General features: G+C 39.8%; 1 protein-coding gene across 1 annotated transcript; it reads right to left on the reverse strand.

Moving 5' to 3' along the window:
- Positions 1-2,426: 2,426 nt before the first annotated feature.
- On the reverse strand, positions 2,427-23,465 carry tsc1b (TSC complex subunit 1b). Its single transcript, XM_008424661.2, has 22 exons — positions 23,137-23,465; positions 19,147-19,359; positions 18,968-19,071; positions 18,670-18,822; positions 17,932-18,076; positions 17,707-17,861; positions 17,161-17,234; positions 16,895-17,073; positions 16,266-16,390; positions 15,198-15,363; positions 14,995-15,116; positions 14,510-14,603; positions 13,464-13,571; positions 12,282-12,897; positions 11,374-11,417; positions 8,690-8,856; positions 7,475-7,657; positions 7,287-7,397; positions 6,597-6,719; positions 5,440-5,627; positions 5,187-5,357; positions 2,427-4,453 (listed from the first exon to the last, which is right to left on the reverse strand). Exons 2-22 carry the CDS (start codon positions 19,253-19,255, stop codon positions 3,859-3,861), a joined length of 3,732 nt encoding a protein of 1,243 aa, XP_008422883.2. The 5' UTR covers positions 19,256-19,359; positions 23,137-23,465; the 3' UTR covers positions 2,427-3,858.
- Positions 23,466-23,995: the final 530 nt, after the last annotated feature.

A 23,995-nucleotide genomic window follows, 5' to 3' on the forward strand; every position in this document is an offset into this window, starting at 1 on the left:
AAATCCAACGCTCTCAAAAATATTTAAATTAATTTCAATCCAAAACTATTTGCATTGTTTTTCTCTATTTTGAACCTCCACTGTCCACAAATTGATGTGTAAAACCACAAAATAGCCGATAAAAACTCTTCCTCATATTCATTAAAAGAAATTAAAGCAATTTTTTTTTTTAAAGTGATGTGTACCTCAGAATAAGCTTCCAACATCCAGAATATAAAGAATTGTCTGCTAGTTTTCATATAAAATATAAAAATACATAAACTATTTTGGAAAACGTAAGAGAAATTCTGCAAATTTCCCATGTTTTGAACCCCAAACCGTTGGCGTGTGACTAAAAATAAAAGCAAAAAAAGAAAACAAAATCACAAAATAATAGATAAATATAGACATTTGCTATTTTCCCCCATTTTAAACTTGTACAGCTCATCAATAGGCATGTAACTCAGAAAAATCTATACATACATATATATTAAAATATATTTATATATATCATAAGATATTTTGTCTGACAATATTTTAATATACAGGATAAATTTAGAACAATTTAAGCAAAATTTGTAAATTTCCCATGTTTTGAAATCGTTCTGTAACTGGCTAATAAACACTTTCTAAGCTCATATATTTAAAAAAATTAAAACGCTACATGAGCTGCATTATAAAGTTATTAAAAACTACAGGTAGCACATCTCCTCCCATGAATGAACTGAGAATAAAGGTCAATTCATTTAAAAACTAATCGTATGGAGAGCAAATATGACACCATGAGGCCGTTTGTGTCAAACTGGGAGGCTTTTTAACCGACCAAAATAAGGAGAAAATGCAGCAGGAACATCGTTTATGATTGTGAAATAAAACTATTTTTAATAATTTTCAGTTCCCTTGTTAATAAAATACTTCTAGAAACCCAGAACGAAGCACCTGGATCACCTGTGATTGCTGAATGGCTCCAGGTTGCCGGGTGGCTCTACCTGTTGATCCCAACATGAACGGAGGAGGTTCTGGAGTCGGATTCTGGAGCAACAGTGTCCTCTGGTGGGACAAAGACAGAATTCAGGAGAAAAAGAAAAACACACAGGATGAGGATGAGGATGGAGGGCTGAAACAAACCATCAGAGTTTGGGTCTTCCGGTGACACCAACTCGTTACTGTGGAGTCAAACGTTTCGTTCGCCAGACAAATAAATTAAATTATTACAGCTACATTTGTAATGTAGATTCTCAAGCTGCCTGACCTTTTGAATAAAAGACAATTTATCATTTTTTATATATATAAATTTGTCACACTTTCTGAAAAAACACCACTGTATTTCTAGTCTTATGCTTCAAAATAAAGAAAACCTTTGGAAAAAAAAGAAGCTGAATAATTTTTTTACTATGGGATGTTGCTAAGCATGATGCTTCCAACACCATGTTTCACCTTTGGGGTGAAGATTTTGTTTTTACAGTTACACTTACACCATCTAGTGGCCGTTGTCACTGACACACAAGCAATTAAACATAATTACTTTAAATAGGCCTTTTTCTTCTGTATTTTAGAATAACTAGAGGTGTACCAAAAAAAATCTGAATTGTTTTAAAGCTTAACTTATGCAGAAAGTCGCTACATAACACCTAAACAACTCCCAGATATGACTAAGCTCCAACATTTAAGGAATATTAAGCTTCCTTATTCAGCTACAGCGACAAATACTCAACTGAAACTGAGATTAAGATGAATATAAATATCACTGCTAGTGGAGAAAAATGAGCTAATACTCAAACCCAGCTGCCCGTGTTTCCATTCAAATCGGCCTAAATTGCCGCACAGCAAATTAGTGACGCAAACATGTTTCATCTTCAAATATCAGCAAATTATTGTTACTTCAGCTCTAAAGTGTAACACAAATTAATTTAACTAAATTTTGAATTAAATTAAATGATATATGTATTCATTGGCAATAAAAGTGCTTGTATCTTTATTGTAAATTTTGCTACAATATCGACTTTTTTTTATGGTGGACATTTTTACCACGTTAGTTTCTCCGCTCAGAAAAACACAATAAAACGACAGAAATTATCAGAAAAGCATTAGGAATCATCATATAAGTCCTATGAATTATCATAAGACACCGGCAAACATCAAAAACACAAGAAAACATTCGAAAATATTCCGAAATTTACCTCACCTAGCATTTGAGCTAGCCAAAAACAGCGTTTTTATCACTTCCGGTGTCTTGACCAATCAGAATTCTCGAAAGAGATGCGTCTCAGCAGCCAGCCAATCAGTGACAAATACTTTTAGATCATTGAAAAAAAGAAAATGTCGACTCGAATTGTCAACGGAACAATCCGCAGTTTGTGGTTTCAAGACTGCCTTTTAATGGCGACATGCCCGACGAGTTTAATAGCTAAAGTTAGACCTGATGAACAAAACAAACAAACAATAAATTGTAGTGCAAAACATTGAAGACGATCTTTATTGTTCACAGTTAAACACAAGCCACTGCTTTATGAACTTCCTTTTTTTTGCCGTTTTGTCCCAGATGCTCCGGCTCCGCTCGGAGTCCTGGTTGTCGTGTGTTTGTGCTGATTGTACCTCCTGTTGGTGGTTTCCTGTCGTTTCTACGGTTGGCATTTAAAGAGGATTGTTGAACATGCTTCAGATAGCGAGGCAGAAGAAAATGACAGCAGGAGTTCCCAGTGGACAACAGGCTTTTCATGATCAGTTCCAGAAAATTAAATAAAAACTAAGAAATGCAGGAAACCCATTAGACCAGATGTTTGGAATCGCCATTGTTTACATGGAAGATAGAAATGCTATGAACCAGTTAGTACACTGTGTATCAAAACAAAACCACTGAATCCAGGAGAGTATTGAGTTTGTACATTCAGCCTGCTTTCCTCCGGATGTTTTGGCAACATTTTCTTCCTGACCATTAAAGCTAGAACGGAAATGTTTCAGATTATTAATACTCCTACATTTTCCAACAAAGCCGGAAGAGTCAACATCTGGAAAACCTTCAGCCAGGACTCTTCTGGAGTCTGAAATCATTTTAAAAACTACTGAAAGATTTCATTTTGGATTTTCTTTTTGTTTTGTTTTACTTCATAATCCAAATTTTTTAAAAATCTAGAACCAACCTGAGCTGTCTTCAAGGAAATTTGGGAATTCCTTAAAAGTTACAATTGTAACTTTATAAAAGTAAAGATTTTTTTACATATTTGCTGAAACTGTCACTATGTCGCGACAGTTTGGTATTAAGCAGATAATCTGTGAAAAAATTTTGCTCCTTACAATGTTAACTAGAAACAACCAATCAGAGCCAAGAAGCAGGTCTTGGCGCTGCCAATCAATCTTGCGTGGTGCTGCTCAGATCCACTTTGATCTCTAAGACACTGCAGCTAGTTTAACATATTGTGAATGCTCAGGCTGGTTAGTATAGCCACAGATGAAAGTTTTCTTCACCATTAGCACATTTAGCAGTACTGATTGACAGCGCTAAGCCCCTCCTCCTGGCTCTGATTGGTTGTTTTTGGCCAGGGAGGAAACGAATCTTTTCACAGATTATCTGTCTGATAACACACCGCCATGACATGATAGTTTTAACAAATATGTACAAAAAATTTTTTAATAAAAGTTGCATACTGTAGCCGTTAGTCATTCCCAGAAGTTTTTACATTTTATGACTCAAATGTTCTGCATGTTTCATTTTTAAATTTTTTATGGGAATGATTTAAAAAACAAAAAGAGGAAAAGAGAAGCAGGAAATCCTGTTGTCCACTTAAGAGGACAAATAACACTGAATGCCAAAGAGTTGCGGACGTGTGACTCTTCTGCTGATTTGTAGCTTTACTCCGTTAGTTTCTCAGTTCTGCGTCTTTAACTGTGCTCGTGATGCGTTTCGTTGTAGTCCATGATCTTTAGCTGTTGCCGAGGGCGACCGGACCCCGAGGGGCCCCTGACGCCGCCCTGCCCGGGCCCGGCTTTTCTGCGAGGGCTGCCCTGGCCGAGCGGTCGCAGTCTGGGCTCGGGCGGCGGCTCCTTGGCGTGCACAATGACGGCAGCTGGGCCGGCCGGACCCGGCTCCACGCACAGCTCGGTCTTCAGACCGTGAGCGAGGCCGGCGAGGCGCGGCGGAGGCGGCTGCTCGTCGTCGCACTGGCTCTCACTCTTGTTGCGGAAAAGCTCGCGCGCCTTCATGCCCAGGAAGCTCTTGGCGCTGGGGTAGGAGCCCACGGTGAGTGGGGCGTCCGCGGCTGGCAGGGCGGCATGGGGGCACGGCGCCGACGGCTCCATCAGCAGGGGCGGCGTCAGGTCCTGGCCTCCGTTCATGGAGCTGGCCGGGGGCGAGGAGGAGCCGCTCGCCTTCGGTTGCCCCGGCGATAAAGTGCTGCCATTCGTCCCCCGAGGGGAATCGTGAGGTGACGGGCTGTTTGGCTGCTCGACGGCGTGAAGACCGCCTGGAGCGGCGGCGCTGGAGGGCAAAACAAAGAGAGGGAGGAGTTTACCAACAGAAAGAAAGGCGGACGGACAAGACAGAAAGAAGAATATATGAAAAGATACGAAAAAGAAAAAGATTTTTTTAAACAAAACATTTATTTACAATAATAAAGTGCACAGAATACAATTAAAACACAAGATATTCACATCAGGACAAGCTTAAAAAATAATTAAGTGAAAGAAAGAAAAAGTGAATGAAACAAAGAAATGTACAAAGAAAAAGGGGAAAAAAGTGATATAAAAAGATATTAAAAGAAGCAGAAAAAAGACAAAAAAATAAAAATATATGAAAGAAGGGAAGAAAGAAATTAATGAAAGAAAAAAAGAATGAAAAAGGCCAAAAGAAATTGAAAGAAAAAAGAAAACAAAAGAATGAACGAAAGACAAGACAGAAAACGAAGAATAAAGGGAGGTAAAAAGAGAGAAACACACAGAGAGAATAGAAAGAGAAAAATAAGAGGAAAAAAGAACAAGACAGAAAAAAATCCAAAAAAAGACAAAAATAGGAAGCAAATGAAAGAAAAGAACTACAAAGAAGAAGAAACTGACAGGAATAAGAAAAAGAAAGACAAAAAAAGACAGAAAATCAAAGAGAGAAAAGAAAAACAAAAGAAAGACTCATCCAGGTTGTTGGTGAGAAGTTTTCAAACCCGATTAAAACACTAATGAAGGTATTAAGTGATGAATCTGTTTTTAGCCTCCCTGACCTGCAGTCTGGATGCCTGCGTGTCTCCGCTCTGCCCCCTGGTGGTGAACTGCTGCCGGCGGCCGGAGCCTCCATCTCCACCCGGCTGTAGAGCTGCAGCAGCTCGGTCTGCAGCAGCTGGGTGACTCTCCTCTGAGCCTGGAACCTGCAGTCTGACACCTGCAGCTCCGCCCTGCACACGAAACAAAACAAAAGAGACGAGGTCAGAAAGGAACCGGGTCACAGAGGACGTCGGATCAGAGGCGGACGCTCACTTGGCTTGGCATTTCACGTCCTCCAGAAACTTCTTCTGCTCGGCGATGAGGTGCTCCTTCTTGGAGAGGAGCGTCTCCAGCTCGGCCGCTCGCTGCTGCGCCGCCTCCAGCTTCTGGCTCTGGGCCAGCAGGCTCTGCCTTTGGGAGTCCACCTCCTTCATGTGGGACATCCGCAGCATCTCCGTCTCCTAGCAACAACCAGGAACAGCTGCTTCAGTGGAACAACATGCGGCGCGTGGGCCATTTGTGGACCTTACACTGATGTTTTTTATTGTCCCAAGTGGATTTTTAAAATGACACAAATTTGTTTGTTGGACTTTTTATTTTTCTTAAGAGAAGAATTTTATTTCATTTTCTCACAATGGAAAATGTTAATTACAGGACATGATATTTGTCTTTTTACAGGAAAACTTTTCTAATAAATAGAACTGCATCAGAACAGAGGCATTCACTGAAAAGCCGACTTTGCTTTGATTTAATTTATTAAACTTGACCAAATATTATGGTAGAAGATTAGGGCCACTGTAAAATAAATAAAATTAAATTAAAAAAATCGAAGAATTCAGACTTTTTTCTCAGAATTCTCAGAATTTCTCATTAATATTTTTATAATATATTTATAAAATAATATATTTATTTTTTCCTTTGAATTCCAACTTTACTATCAGAATTCCAACTTTTTCTGTCAGAATTCCAACTTCAGAATTTTCTCAAAAGTTCTTATTAATTTTCTGAGTTCTGACATTTTTCTCAAGTCCAAGTTTTCTTTGGAATTCCAATTTTTTTCTCAGAATTTCTTATTAATCTTTGTAGAATTCTGACTTTTATCTCAGAATTCCAACTTTTTCTAAGAATTCTAACTTTTTCTCAAAATTGCAATATTTCCTCAGAATTCCACCCAAACAGTATAAATGATGGTGAAATATGTCTAAAATGTCCCTGTATCAAGGTTTAATTCTCTCTATTCATTAAAAACATATCTATAAAAGTAATGAAGAACAATAATAAAGGATATCTGGGTAAATATATCAAACTACTTCATTGTGATTGGTAGACAATGTGTTTTCACTCCAGTTCTCTGCGTGTGACACACACACACACACACACACCCACACACACACACACACACACACACAGACCTGTTGTGGCCGTCGTACCTTTGTGTTGCTCTTGCCTGGGTGCTGGGCGTCCTGCATGGACAGCTTATGCGCCTCCCCCAGCAGCAGCAGCTGCTTGTTCAGGAAGCTCATCTGCTGCTGGCTGCTCTCACTGTTGCTCAGCTGAAGGACGAAGGAGACAAACAGGGACAAGGAAGGACAAACAGCCAATTAGGACACAAATAAGGACGATGTCGGCTTTAAGGAGGAGGACAGAACTCAAGATGTTTGCTCCATTCATCAATATTTCTACACATTGGTGAAGAAGCACTACGTTACCCACAATGCTCTGCTTCAACATTTGGACCACAAAAAGAGGAAATGAATGAATGGATGGAAACATTTGGGTAACTAAAAAGTGGAGATTTATAGAAATTAATCATTCTTTAATCATTTGTTTTCCAACTTTATTGAGACCAGAAAAGGTTTCACCAGCAGTGAAACTGAATCCCGTTTGTGTTGCTTTAAAGCAGAAACCAGTCCGCTTCCCCAGTCTGAACTGGTCCAGTAATGGTTTAAATAAACTCCAGCATGCGAGTTCAGTATAAACTCAACACATTTCTATGCTGGGATCATTAAAGCCTCTATAAGAACAGACAGACTTCGCCTCGTCTTCTGTCTGTTAAACTGAGATTTTCTTGGTATTCATCAGAGATTCGGTTTAATAAATGGACCAAACTGTGACTCCACCTTGACAGTCATCTGGTTGAGCAGATGCCCGGTGTGGCCCACTTTGTTGTTGGCCGTCTGAAGCTCCGCCTCCAGGTTGTCCATCCTCTTCTGACACTCCTGTAACTTGCTCTGTGGAAGCCGTGAAAACGGTTAGAAACCCCGACGGGAGAACGGCGTTTGTTTGGAGCCAACTCGGCGTTTCGGACCTGCAGCTCCTGGTTCTTGGTGTAGTAATCGTCGCGGCTCTGCTGCAGCTGCCGGATCTGGCTGTGCAGGCGGGTCACCACGGTCTCACGGTCGTCCCACAGCTGCCGGTAGCGCTGCTGCTCCACCTGCAGGCTGTCCCTCAGAGACACGATGTCCACGCTCTGCAGGTTCAGCTGGTCCTTCTGCGCGCGCTCACACACACACACACACACACACACACACACACAATTTTCATACGATGGAAAATATTAATTAAAACACTTATTTGTCTTTGTACAACAAAATGTTTCGAATAAAAAGGACTGCATCTAAACAGAGGCTGATTTTTGCTGCAGCCAAGTCAGATTTTATTTAATTTAGTAAACTTGGCTAAATAAAACGATAAAGATTAGTGCAACTGAAAAAAAATTCTTAATCTCTTCTTTTTTATGAAAATTCTGGCTTTTCTCTCAGAATTCTGTTTTTTCTAAAATAGGAATTCCAACATTTTTTCCTCAGAATTCTGACTTCTAAGAATTTCATCTTTTTTGTCAGAATTCCGACAGTTTTTTTTATTCTGTTACAGAATTACAGAACGTTTTTTCTGTGAATTCTGACTTTTTCCAGAATTCCATCTTTTTTGTGAGAATTCTGACAGTTTAAAAAAAAAATCCAACCGTTTCAAAATTCCAACTAACTCAGAATTCTAACTTTTTTTTCCTCGGAATTCCAACTTTTCCTGAGAATTTTGACATTTTCAAATATAATTTTTTACTTTCTTCTCAGAATTTGGACGTTTTTCTCAGAATTAAGATATTTTTTTCTCACAATTCCTACTTTTCTCCCATTATCAATTATTTAAATATTACACGCACCTTTGGGAAAGTCTAGTCTTAAAACTGAACTCTACCAGACGAATTTGGGACAAACTTTCAGTCTGGATAAAATGCAGATCTACAAAGAACAAACAGTCACATGATTCATTTCATGAACTGTCATCATAACAGACTGACACATTAGAAAGTTTTGCCATTTATTTGGATTTTGGTAAATAGATTAATACAGAGTTAAAGTCAGAATTCAGATTTTAAAAAGTCAGAATCCTGTTTTGTTTGTTTTCAGTGGCTTATATGGAAGACAGATAAACACTTGCTAGCTCTGTTTTACTTACTTTAGCTTAGCAACAGCCCGTTTCTTGGAACGCGGGTAAGAAGCAGTAAAGAGTTGAAACTTGCCATTGCGTTGTTCTGCTCCTCCAGCGCCGTGGCGTTGATGATGCGTCGGAGGAGCCGGCGGTTGCGGACGGCGTGCTGCTCCCTCTTGTAGCGCTCGTACAGCAGCTGGTTGTGCAGCAGCAGCAGCTGGCTGCGCAGCGTGTGGAGCTCGTCCAGAGGAGCCGAGCCTGACAACAACAATTACGTCTCAGATTTCACTTTTAATCACCTTCTTTTCTAAAAAAAAAAAAAAAAAAAGATTAAAAATGATAGGAAATAGTTTTGAACAAATGACTTTTCTCTCAGTCGTTCGTCTCCCTACGAGAAGTTTTGCTTAAATGCAAAAAGAAAGGGATGATATTTGTAGAATAAAGATACATTTTTACCAGAATAACATCTTAAAATTATGAAGAAAAAACCTCCAGTGTTATCGAGATTTTTTTGTTATTTTTTTGTGTTGGACTTCTCAAAAGTTACTCAATTCTCTTAATATTACGACTTTTTTCTGGTAAAATTAACATTTTATTTTCGTATTATTCAAACTTTTTTGTTGTACAACTTTATTCTAGAAAAATAATAAAATCTTAGCCTGACCCAAACATAAAAACTAAATATGAAGGTTTTTGTTTTTTTTACCAAATGGCCATTTTAGGAGTCTGTATGCTCCAGTTAACATTTTATTGGTCACCAAATTATTGCAATTATTGCAATAATTGATTAATCACAATCGTCTTAGTTCTTTAGTTTATCCGAGTTCTACACAACTTAAAGAAATCAAATCTGGCCAAACATAAAAAGTAAATATAAACAGGGCTTTATTACAGCAAATGGCCTTTTTTGACTCTGTATCCTCCAGTTAAATAATCGTTTACTAAATTAGTTGACAATTATTTAAACAATTAATCACGATTAATATGATTAATCGTTTCAGGCTGAATACTTCTGCTTGGTAAATCTTGATCCTGTTTCTCATCTGCAGGCCTGCTTCTCATTAACTACTCCAGTTAATGATTAATAATTGCTAAATTAGTTGACGATTACTTCAATGATCGATTAATTGTTTCAGCCCCAGTAGGAAAACTTTCTCAAAGCTTGGTGAGTCCTGAAACATCCTCTCACCTGAAGGCAGCAGACTCGGCTCAATAGAAATGACATGACTTCCATCAGGAAAACTAGGGAAGTTTATTAAATTCCAGAAGATTAATTAGAGTTTTATGTTGTTGTGGGCTGCAGCTGGAGAAAATGAGATTCTTGTGGCCTGGCATCCAAACAACAGAAGCCGAGTCATCTCTAACTGGTCGGCTTTTTCATTTTGGAGGTGGAGGGATTTATGGGAACTGTGGGAACGTTGTTTTGATCAGCCTGAGCTGAAAAGAGAAAACTCCCTGTTCAGCTTGGTAACACTTTAACACACCACTCATGTCTCAGAGCATGTGACGCATCGCTGGCGCTCCTCTGATAGCTTCTCACTGACTGCAGAGCTGAGAAAAACTCCACTTTTACTGTAAGTTTAACTCAATGTCTCATAAAAAACATCTTTATTTTTGTTGGTTTCAAACAGAAATACTTTCAGTGATTTATTTCAAGAAGAAAAACATTTTGAGTGATGTAAGCTTGCAGCCAATACCGGCGTTTCCATTAAAAATGTGCGCAAAACTTGTCAATTTTGCACTAAAGTAGAAAAATACAATTGCAAGAAATGCAATTAAAATCATATGTGAATAAGTTTGTTCACGCAATAAGTCAGAGATGTCAAACTCACTTTCGTCTTGGGCCAAATCAAGATCATGAAAGATCTTAAAGAGCCGGTTGATCCAGAATGTATTGATAAACTATCAATAAATAGCAATCTCTGTGTTTTATAAGTAATATTGAGCATCTGTCCAAACTGTTCAGTCCCTACTGATTTTATGGAACTAATTTTGAAATATTTGCAAGTAATTTTGCAATATTTGCGCTTACATATGACGTTCCATGTGACTTTTTGTCATAAAAGTAAGAAATAACTGACTCCTACAGTTAGCGTCACTTAAACCCAACGTTTTTCTACATGTTTGCAGAACATTTGCAATAAACTTAGTTATGCATTAGCATAAAAAAAAACTGGGATCTGTTGATTTTATGTGAATTTCCAGGGTCTGGAATCTAGAGGGCCACACAAACAGCTATGGCGGGCCAGATTTGGCCCTCAAGCCTCGAGTTTAACACATGCGCAAAAAGTTATTAATAAAACATGCCCTTCAACTATTTCCTGTCTTCCTTTTTGTCATTTCCTCCAGTAGTAACATCCGGTTGCTGATCATGTGACTCATGTGAGGCAAAAGTGTTTTTTCTTTTGCATTTTTCCAAAAATAAAAAACACAAATTTTGGATCAAAAATTTATCAAAAAACATGATTTGTTTCTAAATTGCCGTGTTTCCATTTAACACATTTATTTTAGCAATTCTAATTTGCACAAAAGGTGACTGTTAAAGACAGAAATATGAATCAAAAGTTGAGTGGAAGGGAGAAAAAGATGTGCAAACCAGAACATTTCAGCGCCTCTCTGTGTTCACAACATGACCAGATTGATCAATAATTTAATTCCACAAACATTTTGAATCTGCTAAACTACTTGCTGGCTTATTCGCTTTATATTTGTTTCTTTTTGTTCATTTTTAACAACAATCTGTTGAAAATCGGAGAGAAAAGTTCAGCTCCTCACCTCCAAAGTGAGTCCAGTCAGCTGACTTACTTGGCAAAGGTAATCTGTGAAACGAAAAGACAAAACCAAAACAAGTTCATTGACAAAATAAATAAACACAGAAACTGGACCAGAAATAATTGGTAAAATTTTCTGTTTTTGCAGTTTTCTGCCAACAGGAGAAAAAAATCTAATTTTCTATTTTTTGTGAAGCAAATATGTCACCATTTGTTTTTCAGAATGATTGGTTATACCATAAAACCTGCGATTTTATTTCAATATATATCATTTAGTCAAAATTCACATTTTAATTTTATTTAAAAGTTAAGAAAACATGTGTTGTTCCATAATATGCAACTGATGTTATATTTAATGACAGTAAAAATATTAAAGAACAGATAAGACAATATTTTCATGAACTGCAAGCAATTTAAGTTCTGTTATACTAAAGTTACTTATGTTTGTATATTACATGTTTTCTGCCATGTTGTCTTCAAAGTCTTTGTTTTTTGTTTTTATTTCTAAAAGTTGTTTTAGTGATGTAATAAAGTGATGTATTTATGATTAAATGTGGATCCTGCCAGTCGATCTGTCACGATAAATTTTGCTGGATGATAAATGATCCCAGAAGTTATCGTGATAAACGGTGATATTGTTGTTTTGAGAACATTTTCAAGTAATACTAATGAACATTGAAAACCAGAACGTCATACTGACATTTTAAATGTCCAGAATAAAAAAACAAAAACAAAAAGAACAAATAAATTACTTTGAGAACAAAGACGGAAGATTTTTATCATCCAGTTTTTGGTAGAAACAGAGAGAAAAACGATAAAGGAGTTTGTTGTAAATTATCATGAGGTTAACTGATTTATGACCAACGAGGCCCAGCTGCCCACCACAAACTAAAGATAAAATCTGAGCATCACCTCTTGAGGACTTTGTCGTGGGCGTCACTCCCCTGCTGAACAAGGCGATCCAGCACCTCCAGTGGCGACGCCGACGCCACGCCCTCCTCCTCCCCGTCCTCCAGGCCCTCCTCGCGCTGCAGCAGTCGCTCCATCGCCGCCTTGTGGACCGCCTCCGATGTCTTCTGACCCACGAACAGCGAGGCGGCCCTGGGCAGGGCCAGAGCGAACAGCGACTCGTACGGAACCGGCGCTTTGCTGCACGGGCTCGGGGAGAACATCTCAAACTTGGAGGAGTCGTCGTCGGGGGCGGAGGGGCTCCGGAGCAGGTGGTGGTCGATGGGGGTGAAGCCGGACTGGAAGGACCAGGACCGATCCACGGCGGACCGATCCGACGCCGCTGCTCTGTCGCCAGCGCCGCCGCCTAAGGCGCTCTCGGCTCTGTCCGGAGTGGACGCGGCGTAGCGAAGCTCTCTGACGGAACCGCCTGGGTGCGTGTTGGAGGAGGAGGACGGGTTCTGCGTCTGGCGGCCCGTCAGAGTCTCAGTGGTGTGGAAGAAAGGAGAGTCGTAGCCTCTCAGCCCAGGCAGCTCCTGCTTGTCTTCAGTGAGTTTCATCAGCTCCTCTGTGATGGCAGCTGCAGCAGAAACACAAAGAAATTCATGATTAATCTGATTAATCAATGACACACTGTGTTTTGCTTGTATATTTACAGTAGTTTCTACTGTAAATATCTTAGTACACTTGAAATAAGACTAACTTATAAGTAACAGCAAGATATGCAAGCTTTTTTTTAAGTCAATAATGATGAAAAAGTTCTAGTTCCATTTGTAGAATATTCCACTGCCGTTACCTAGCAACCACAGCCACGCCCAGCCCGTTACCTAGCAACCCAGTTCTAGTTCCATTGGCGGATTATTTCACTTAAAACATGTTACTTTTAATCTGTAAGTCGAAGTTGTACTTTTTCATCAATATCGACTTAAAACAAGCTAATATTTCTTGCTCAAAAGTTTCTTCTAAGTTAGTTTTGCCGTTAAAACTTTATTTGAAAGGTTTTGCATAACACTGACATGACCATGAAGGAGTCTCTGTGAATGTTTTTGGCTGTTGTCATGAAGGGCCATTCGGTAAATAAAGACACTTTTAATGTGACTTTGCATGATTTTTCATGGCCGCATTGTTTTTGCACCACAGACTGACCTTCTTCTCTCTCCTTCTCCGTTCTCAGCTGAAGGTCCAGCTCCTGCTTCGTCACGAAAACCGACAGCTCCGTCAGCGTCATGGTGACATTCGCTGAACTTCCTGCGTCTGATAAGGAAAAAACAAATGTTTAAAGACGGTGGATATGTTTGAAGAAAACGCTTTCAGAAAACAGACAAGGTTTCACAGATTCAGTGGTTCATTTTTGATAAAGTAAGGTAAAAACAAAGCTAAACTAAGCTAAAAAATAAGCTAAGCTAAGTCAAGCTAAGTTAAGATATGATACATTACAAATGAGCCGAGGTGAAACAAGCTAAGCTAAAATAAGCTATGATACAACACAATAAGGTAAAAATAAGCTAATGTGAAATAAGTTATAATAAGCTATAAATAAGGTAAGCTAAGGTAAGACTAAGAAAAGCTAAGTTAACTAAGCTAACTTAGCTTATCTTAACTAACCTAAGTTAGTTTAGTTAACTTTGGTTAGCTTGGCTAAGTTAGCAAAAGTTAAGCTGCTTAACCAGGATTAGATTAGATAATACAACACAATAAGGTTGTATAAACTAAGCTAAAATAAGTTAAACCAAACTACACCAAGAAAAGCTAAGACATTACACAATATGGTAAAAACAAGCTAAGCTAAGGTGAAATAAGCAAAGATAACACACAGTGTAAACTAATACAAAGATAAGCTAAACCAACATAAGCTTAGATAGTACAACACAATAAGATAAAAACAAGCTAAGCTAAAATAAGCTAAGCTATGCCAAGATGAGATAAGATGTGATAATGTAAAAAGAAGATAAGCTAAAGAGAAACAAGCTAAGATAATCCACAAACAATGTAAGCTAAGGTACAAATAAGCCAAATTAAATAAGCTAAGATACGACACACTAAGGTAAAAATGAACTAATAGTTAAATTAAAGCCTCAGTAATGTATTGGAACAGACTGGTTACCAGTGTGTTCTCCGTCTCCTGACCTGATTGGAAGTGTCAACCTTGTTTATTGATTTATGGGATCTGGTCCAGCTTTAACGTGTCTAACCTCTGTTTGCAGCTCCCTCTCCACTCTTCTCCAAGTCTCTGACGTGCTCCTGTCTCACCAGCCCAGGCTTGCTGCTTTCGCCGTGTCGACGATCCTAAACACAAAAAAAAGTTGGATTATTCGAACTTCATTGAGTTAATTCCTATATGGTAACCTAAGAGCGATGGACGAAATGTTTTGGTGAACATGGTGGCTCAGATGCAGATTAATGCTTTATAGCCTTAAAATGCAACTTAAATATGTTTCCACTAAAGAGATGCACTAAATTTTGTTCTTTAAATGTGTATTTTTGCACAAATATATGTACAATTTGTTTCCATCTGGGCAACAAAACTGTAAAGTACAAAGTTTTGAACAACTGATGTGCATAAGTTATGGCCACATTTTCAAGCTACAAAAACATTTTTATGTCTGTCAAACTTTTGGCCATGACTGCATTCCTGTTCCACCGAGCCGTTAATAAAACAGACGGAGAGTTTTCATACTTTTCTCGGCGGACTGGACTGGACCGTGTTGGCTGGTAAGGAGATTACAGGGAAGTCATCTGACAGAGTGGGAGGTGGGGATGAGGTGGCTGGAGTGCTGGAGGCCGGCGTTCCTTTTCCCCCTGCTCAGAGCGAAACAAACGAATTCAGCAGCGGCGTTGAACGTCGTGGAGCGATGCAGCGGCGCTACGCTCGTTCTGTACCTGACGTGCTGTGGAAGCGGCTGGGAAGGTGTGAGGCACTGTGGGAGAGCTCCAGGTTGGGCGACATGCCCCGGGAGGAAGGGGGCGTGGCCATGCCGCACAGAGAGGAGGGGCTCCACAGGGGGTCCTTCCCCCCACAGGAAGAATTCAGCTCACTGTTGGAGTTCTGCACAAACACAAACGAATGGAGGACGATGAGGACCGCAGGGAAAAATAAAACATAAAGAAAGGAATTTGGACTTTTTCCTCAAAATTCTGACTTCAATTTTCTGAGAAAAAAAGTCAGAATTTTGAAATTAAAACCAGAATTTTTAGGGGGAAAAGTTCTAATTTTGAGCAAAGTTAGAATCCTTTAAAATCAACATTTTTAGAAAAAAGTCAGATTTTTGAAAACCAAAAAAATTTGTTTTTTTTTTTATTTTGAGAAAAGTCAGATTTCTGAGAAAAAAAAAAAAATCTTAATTTTTTTTTTCCAGCAGCCAAAATCTTCTTAAAATCATTTACGAAGAAAATAGTCAGAATTTTGAGGGGAAAAAAAGGTCAGAATTCTGAGATTAAAATCAGAATTTTTCTTTTTTCAGTGGCTCAAATTCTCTTCAAATTTATTTAAAAGGTTAAAAAGAAAACAACAAAAAAACAAACTATTGCTGGGTAATTTGAAAAAAAAAAAAAATCTCCAATTTTATCAAATGAGAAAAAAAAGTTATTTTAATGTAAGTTATCGAGATTGTTTCCAACTTCTGGTGCGATACCATCACCAATGTGGTATCACTATTACCACATATTTAATTTTTTTTAATGTTTTTCATGTAAGAGTTCTCATAAAATTATTTCTTCATCCTCAAAATATTTAAACTTTATTCTGGTAATACTTTATTTTCGTATTATTTTGACTGTTTTCTTGCAATGCTATTAACTTTATTCTCTGAATTAAAAAATGTAAATCTTAGCCTGGCCCTAACATTTTATCGCAGAGTTGAAAGCCCAAAATAAATAGGAGATTTTCCAAAGATTACATTTTTGAAACTCGATGAATCCAGTCCTAAATCAGCGGATGGATGACCTCACCTGCCGTCTGGAGGTCTGCGGGCTTCGGTAGGACGAGGAGGACTGAGTGCCTGAGAGGGGCGGCAGGGACAGGGGAGGGGGCAGCGGCTGCCGCGGAGTCGAGAACGGCGTCGAAGAGGAACTTCCTGTCGAGAACAAACATGGCGGCCAATGTAAACATAAACGTAGCGACTGCAAAGTTACTGCTGAGAAGATGAGGAATCAATACTTTCTAAAATCTTAAACTAATCTTACTCCAAAAAGTCATAGCATACCGTTAGTAGAGTTGAAACTTTAAAGCCAAGTTTTGGCTAAAACATGTTTACATATAAAGGTGTTTTTATCTTGCATAGAAAATGTGGATTTTTTTTTTGTCCACTTTTGGCTTCATTACTGCTCTGAATGTTGTTTTTTCAGTAAATTACACTGTTTTCAGTCTGTGTACTCCAGTTAACGATTAATCAATCCCTAAATTAGCTGACGATTATTTCAATAAATGATTAATCGTGATTAATCGTTTCAATCCTAGGCTTCATACATCAAACATTTATAAACAGAGGTGTGAATACTTTGAGAGAGAACGAATTTTGATTTTTGGCAAAGAAATAAACAGAAATATGAGATAAATTCAGCATTAAGTGTTTTCTCACCGTAGCTGCTGTGCAGGTCTGTGTAGGGGCTCGATGTGGAGTCCTGCGCCCGCAGGTGGGCTTGTGGGTAAAAGTTCTCAGGCATGGTGGCGTAGCCCTCCTCACAGGACGCCTCCTTTGGGTCTAGGGACACTTTGGCACATTCAATGACGATATCATGGATTTCATACTTTTTCCACCTGGTAGGAAAGCAGAGCGCCATCAGGAAGTCAGAAACGAATAAAACTAAAGGAGGATTTTATATGGGAGGAGCAGGACGGGTTTACCTGGTGGGGTCCAGCTCGTGGTCCTTGGTTCCTGTCACCAACTCGGGATGTATACGAACGTGTTCAAGCATTGGCTGAAAGGGTTTCACACAGTTGTTAACGCTGACCTGCTATCCTTTATTACACTTTGTTCATGAAATCATAAGTCTTAGATAATGAGATTTTATCTGTTTTAGGGCCTCCTGTCACTTTAAATCCAAATAATCTGCTGCTGGCGACGCCCCCAATTCAACATTTACACTCACACCTGAAAATGGCTGCAAACAGATGCGCAACTATACAACCTCACATATTTAAAAAGCATTAGTAGAACCTCCTGCACAACCAACTAGAATCCAGAAAGTGGTTTATAGATGGTAGATCCAAAACAAAACACTTGTCTTTTCCAGGAGCCATTGTACAGCGGTAAAATTAGCAGACCAAACGTGCTGGACCTAAGCTTTGGTTGCTAGGTGATGTGCAGAGTTCCACTGGCATTGCTAGGTAACAAGCTGGGCTTAGCTGGGTGAGGGGCAGTGCCTGCTCACTTGTGACATTATACCTCACCTTCACCACCTCCTCAAAGGTCTCCATGTTCTCCTTCATGCTGTAGTGGGAGCGCAGGTATGAAACAAAGTTGCATGGATACATTCCATAGAGCCTGTGGAAGAGGGAGTAGACGGAGGCGTGGAGGTGGATCAAGTAGACCTCGGAAACGTGGCCTGGATGGGAGGAGATGGTCAGCGGGACGAACACGGAGCTACCAGAAGATTCAGCAGCATCCTGTCCTACCTGGGTTCTTGAGGTTCCACGACGCCAGGCGGCCGAAGATGTCGAAATACTCCCAGAGGTGCTGCTTCCCGGCTTGAGGGATCATGGGAAGCAGAGTGATGAGCACCAGAACTCCGGTTATCAGCACCACTACGTCTGTGTCCGTCTGCAGGGAAAACATGGAGGTCATGGAGGAAACGTTCAGGGCAGAAGGACGATCTGGGTTCTGATCAGCACTTTGGTCTGATTCTGGACGGAGAGGATGAGGCCATTTTCTGTTTCTATGAGCCGAACTAGAGGAAATCAATACAAGCAGTAAACCTGGATAATTAATGAAACGAGATAAAATGTTTTAAAGGAGGAAAGATGGACACGAATCATTTCATTCAACCAACCATCCAACCATCTAATTATCCATCCACCATCCATCCAGTCATCCATCCATCAGCCATCCATCCATTCCAATCATTCCGTCCATCCATCCAATCATCTAACTATCCATTCATCCATCCATCAACCATCCATCCATCCATCCATCCATCCATCCATCTCCCTGCTTGGCTAATAACCTGACTTTCCTAAATGTGTCTTCTAGAATCAGAACTCTCCGGTCTGAAGGACCAACCTTGGTATTTAAATCAGAGTGACAGGGAGTCGGGGTCTGGTTCTCACTGCCACCAAAAACCAACAACTCCATGAGAATCTCGATCATCATAACAAACCAACCCATCTCTCCCTGCTGCCAACATGGCGGCTCACCTTGAGGCATTTCAGCAGAGAGAGCAGCAGAGGGTAGCGGGCCATCTTGTGGATCCAGGACGGCTGCTTTCGGACCACGTGGCCGAGCAGCATGAGGGTGGGCAGCCGGCAAGCTGGTTTGGCCATACAGTCGTTCATCTTGTCCAGAAGGTGCTGGGCGGCGGACAAACGGTTGGATGTGTTTACAACAAGCAAAGTTAGCAAAAAACGGATGATTTTTATACTTAAAGGAATAAAGGAGAGCAACAGCCAGAGCTAATCACAAACGAACCGGAGTCGGGTTAAAGCAGACTCTCACCTTGTCGTGCGGCTCTCTGACTGAGGACAGGATATGCAGGGCCTGGGCGGAGTTGGTTTCCAGGAAGTAGTCCACCAACCCGTTCAGCAGCATGGAGCCTCGCTCTGGAAGGGAAGCAGCATTTTTAACCGGCTCGTTTGTTTACTTCTGCTCAGGTCGACGGAGCCGGAGGGACCCACCGGTGCTGAGCTGCTCGTTGATGAGGCTCCGGATCTCTTCGAGCTGCTGGAGGTCGGAGGTCTCCAGGAGCGGGAGGAGGTCCCCGACGTTGGGCTGCTCCCTGGCCATGGTGGCAGTGCTGGAGGTGGAGGCCGCGTTTCTCTCACAGTGTCAGTCCCGGCTTGCCTGGAGGACTCCTGGGGCCCGCCCACCAATACAGTCTCCAGGCACCGCTGGCGGGTCAGAACCAAAACCCAGAGTCAGAAACGGGTCCAGAACGTCTCTGGGTCATTCTCATTAAAATCTGAGAGGATTCTGCACACAGTCAGACAGGAGCTGCAACTAACGATTAATTAAGTAATCGATTATTCTAAAAATCGTTTTTTTTTAAATTGGCACATTCTACAGATTTCTTATTCATCCATTTCAGCCTTTTTGTTATAAAATATAATAAATACATTAAAAGACGCAAGTAAATAATTAAATTCATTTTTTAAAATAAAAACAACTTTTAAAGATGCAATAAAATCTTGATTAATTATGATTAACCCTATTAGTCATTTTTGCCCTAATCCAGATTAATGCTTGAGCATTTTTGTAGAAAATTTGCAATAAATTCAGAGTTGTGCGTTAAAAATTGCAAAAAAAAAAACCCAGGAGGTATTGATTGATAATTTGGCAGATAAAAAGTGCTTTGATTAATAAAATAAATCCAGGCCTTTACTTTGGTTTCTTTTCCTGAGGCACCAACTTTCCTCGGCCTCATTTAGAAAAATTAAACTGTAGATCAAAATTAACAACCTGGATGTTTTCTAATATCTACAAAGATTAGATATTCCGTCGGCAGCAGATTTGCAGTGTGATCCTGACGGGCAGCTCATTAATGCCAGGCAGCTTATCACCAACCTGGAACAATGATTCAGCACAAGCCGATCTCATCGGCTCTTCAGATCTCACTCCACACGTCCGAGCAGCAGCTTTTTCTGCTGCACGTCTGCTGCACAGGTTTGAAGAAACTGGAAGTTTCTTCAAACGCAGCTGCGCTTCTTCCATGACCAATCAGCTCAGCGCTTGTTTCTGATGCGGCGGAGCGTCCGCAGCTCAATCGTCCCTCTGTTTCAATCGACTGCTGACTCATGTGGCTGGACGTCCGGGCGAGGAGAGCAGACACAAACATGAGCAACGCTCAATGTGATCTCAGGCAGCCGGGGAATGCTCCGCGTCGCACAAAGACGCTTTATGCAGCGCCGGCGCGGCCAGGGAGGCGCTGGAAACGATAACTATCTGAGTGGGAGAGGCCAGTCGCTGAAGACGGCGGCGAACTGGGGCTATTGTAGATGGAAAACCAATAAAAAGGAGTAAATGTCGGCCAAATAACGCTGAGATTCTGAGATTGATCTCAGAGAATTACTAGAATGAACAAGGAAGTTTCTGAGCTTCAAAGGGTAAAAAAATTTTAACTCTTGAAACTCAGAAAATGTTCATCTGGAAACTCAAAATGTTTTCTAAAATCTCCAACTTTTAGACTCAGAAATTTTGTTGTTTTTTTTTCTTCAACATTTCTAGGATTAATCTCAACATTATTGAGTTCTCTCACACAAATATTCAACTTTTGAATTTCAGAAAGATTTGAAAAAAATTCTACAAAGTTTCTGGCTATCCTGACTATTTTTCAACAACGTTTGGACTCAGAAATTCTCAAAAAAAAAATTCCCTCGCACATTTGTGTCTTTACAAACTCAGAAATTTGATTTTTCTTTTTTTTTTTCTTGAAATTTTCTGAGATTAATCTCAAAATTCTGGAGATTTTTCTAGCAATTTTTTTTCCCTTTTGGAGCTCAAATATTTCCTTGTTTTTTTCGAGATGAATCTAAAAATTTCCGAGTTTTTTTCTTTCTTACTTTAGTGCCCTATCAAGCCGTCATACTGCTCAATGGATACTCAGAAAGAAGATGAAAAACTTTGTTTGGGAATTCGAATGAACATTTCTGCTTGTGTTATTTGTCCCGTTTGCTCTCTCAACTATTTATTCAACTGAAGGAGGTTAAATAGAATCCTAAACCGAAGCACCGAGTCTTTTCCAGAAGAGTTAAAATATCTTGAGGCTTTCTTCATGAATGAGGACCGAATATTTCACCGTCCATTGTGTCAAACATTTCAGTTTTAAACAATCATTTTTGAAACAATTTTGGTGACAGAGAATCCATAATCCATGTTTTGGTTTGTTGGTTTATTTATTTGGGTATTTAAAGTGTTTTCCAGCTCCAGTGTTAAATATTTTTCAGAAATTAAAGTTTTATTTTCATCTAGGAGAGGGTGTACGTGGATTAATATGATATTACTATGATCAGAGCAGCTGAAAAACGTTTAGCTTGTTGGAGCAGGGATGCATCTAATAAGCTTCCTTTTTGGATTTAAATCTGGACTTTGACTAGGCCTTTCTAAAACATGAACATGCTGTGGTCATTGTAGCTTTCTCTGGGTGTTTTTAGGGCCTCGTTATGTTGGGAACCTGCAGAACTGCAGCAGATCCACTTCAAAACATCCAATGTCCAGAGAAATCTCTACCACAAGGAGGAAAACTTTCCCTTTTCATTTCAAAACTATTGAAAACTGTATTCCACACAGGATATTAGGTATGACTGGACAGCAACAAATGTGCACTTGTGTAGTTTTGTTTATATATAATAAACGTAATCCAGATTTAGCATTACTGGAAAGTTGTCTCTCTCCATTTTTGTGACTTTAAAGCTTTCAAAGTGTGACATTTGTCTCTATTTTCTATTAGTTTATTGTAAATGTTCAATAAAATACCCATATTTTAGAATAGCAGTGCTACATTAGCTCTGATTGGTTGTATTTTTGGTCAAGTCGCTGTATGTTTGGATAATTACTGAATGCTGTGCAGCTGGAAGTATTTTTGGTTATGATGCGTAACTGTGGCAACAAGGCATCGTTTTTGCCACTGGAAGCTGCTGATTAGCATCTCAGAAGCTCAAATCATGCCTGAACTACGACCCAAAAATCCCAGAGGAGTTGAAAAGGAGACATTATGGATGCAGAGCAGAAAGAGAGGAAGTTCAAACCAACAAGCATAAAACCAAACAGACGTTTAAAGGGGAGAAGCAAAAGCAAATGAGGTGGATAAGCAGAGCTTCCCAACAGCTGATGATGTCATTCAGGCCATGATACCGTTAAATACTGTCTCTGTTGGGATACTGAGTTGTTAGCATGTCATGAGACTGTCATACAGAAAATCTTCAGTCAGAAGTGTCTTTGGATTTGTTGCAACACTGACTGCTACCAAAGACACTTAAATCATACGAGTTTACAGCATTTTCCCCCTCCCTTAAAAATAAATTAATAATTGTTGAAACGAATTGAAAACGCACTGGATTTTGAATTCTTTTGCAGGCTCTAGCAAAAACATCCTGATGGGTTTAACTCGAAGAAACCAACAGCAACAAAAATCCGTGAATATTTACTGCTAGCTGGTTGCATGATTAAGGTAAAGCCAAGCATTGGGATGCATTAAATGCAACATGGTTCAGTCAGAAAGGGAGAGGAGCAGCTGCTGCATGAAGACTGACCACTGACTGCTGCTGCTGCTGCTGCTTGTCGTAAACAACTCGCAGAGAACAATGGGCAGGCTTGGCTTTACTTTACCCGCTTCTAAAACACGAACACTTCTTTTCCGTGACACGCCGAGCAGCGATTTCACAAAAAATACATCACAGAGATAAAATCAAGATGTAATCTCTGAAACATCAACTCTATCCATCACCAGGTCTGTCCCGTTGGGGGAAAAAAACACAAGTCAACCCAGCGCCGACAGCTAACGTTAGCTGGGAGCAGCGACCCACACTCCGAACAACATTTATTCCCCATGTCAGTCCGGCTCGGTTCGACCTACAGCGGCCAGATCGGTTCGGTTTGAACCCAACGCAACATCCGAGCTGGAGCCCGCTGATAACAAACCGGATTATTCATAAATAAGTGGAGCTGTTTACCTGTTAGAGTAGATTCACTCCACAGGGCGCCGCCATCTTGAACACCTCACAGCCCATCCCACCGCAGTCAGCCTCCGCTGTCAGGCTGCGAGCGAACTAATCCCGCAACTCCGAGCGCCTCTGCGCCTCAATGCTGCCGCTTTTCCACCAGCACCGAACCGGGACAGCTTCTGAACATCATCCTAATCCCGACAGCCGACACTCCGCTCGAGCTTCCACACGGATAGCGGCTGATTCTTATCTCTGACGCGCAGTTAAAGTTTGTTTTCCCATCGCTGCTGGTGAAGGGCTGAACTGTGTGTAATGCGGTTTCGCGTGACCCACATGCGAAGAGCGCACGCGCGATTTAGTTTTTTTTTTTTTTTTTTTTTTAAACAAATTAAATAAGATTTTACAGAAACACGTCTGTGTGGGTTTTGTTTGTGTGACAGAAGATCATTATTTCCACTGTAGAAAAAAAATTCTGAAATTTTGATGTCAAAATTCTAAAATTAAAGTCGGGATTGTGAGATTAAAGTCAGAATTATAATAATAAAGTTTGAAATTTGATATTAAAGTTTTAATTCCGAGAACAAAATATCATAACTCTGAGATAAGTCTTAATTTTGAGATTAACGGTCTGAATTCTCATAGACTAAAGTCAGAATTCTGTTAATAATGTTTGAAATTTTAATAACAAATGTAGAATTATGAGATTAAAATCGGAATTCTGAGATTAAAGTCCGATTTCTCATGGATTAAACTCAGAATTTTGATAATAATGTTTGAAATTTTAATAATAATAATGTTAGAATTCTGAGAATTTTGAGATTAAAGTCTGATTTCTCATAGATTAAAGTCATAATTCGGAGATTAAAGC

This window comes from Poecilia reticulata, chromosome 12, assembly GCF_904066995.2.
Source record: "Poecilia reticulata chromosome 12, P_reticulata-male-v2, whole genome shotgun sequence".
In the NCBI taxonomy this organism is placed as follows: domain Eukaryota; kingdom Metazoa; phylum Chordata; class Actinopteri; order Cyprinodontiformes; family Poeciliidae; genus Poecilia; species Poecilia reticulata.

Coding starts and splice junctions, on each gene's coding strand:
- tsc1b (XM_008424661.2), bottom strand. CDS start 19,255: ATGGCCAGGGAGCAGCCCAACGTCGGGGACCTCCTCCCGCTCCTGGAG. Junction 18,077..18,669: donor CTCTGCTGAAATGCCTCAAG/GTGAGCCGCCAT, acceptor TTTTCCCTGCAG/ACGGACACAGACGTAGTGGT. Junction 17,074..17,160: donor CACGAGCTGGACCCCACCAG/GTAAACCCGTCC, acceptor CTTTCCTACCAG/GTGGAAAAAGTATGAAATCC.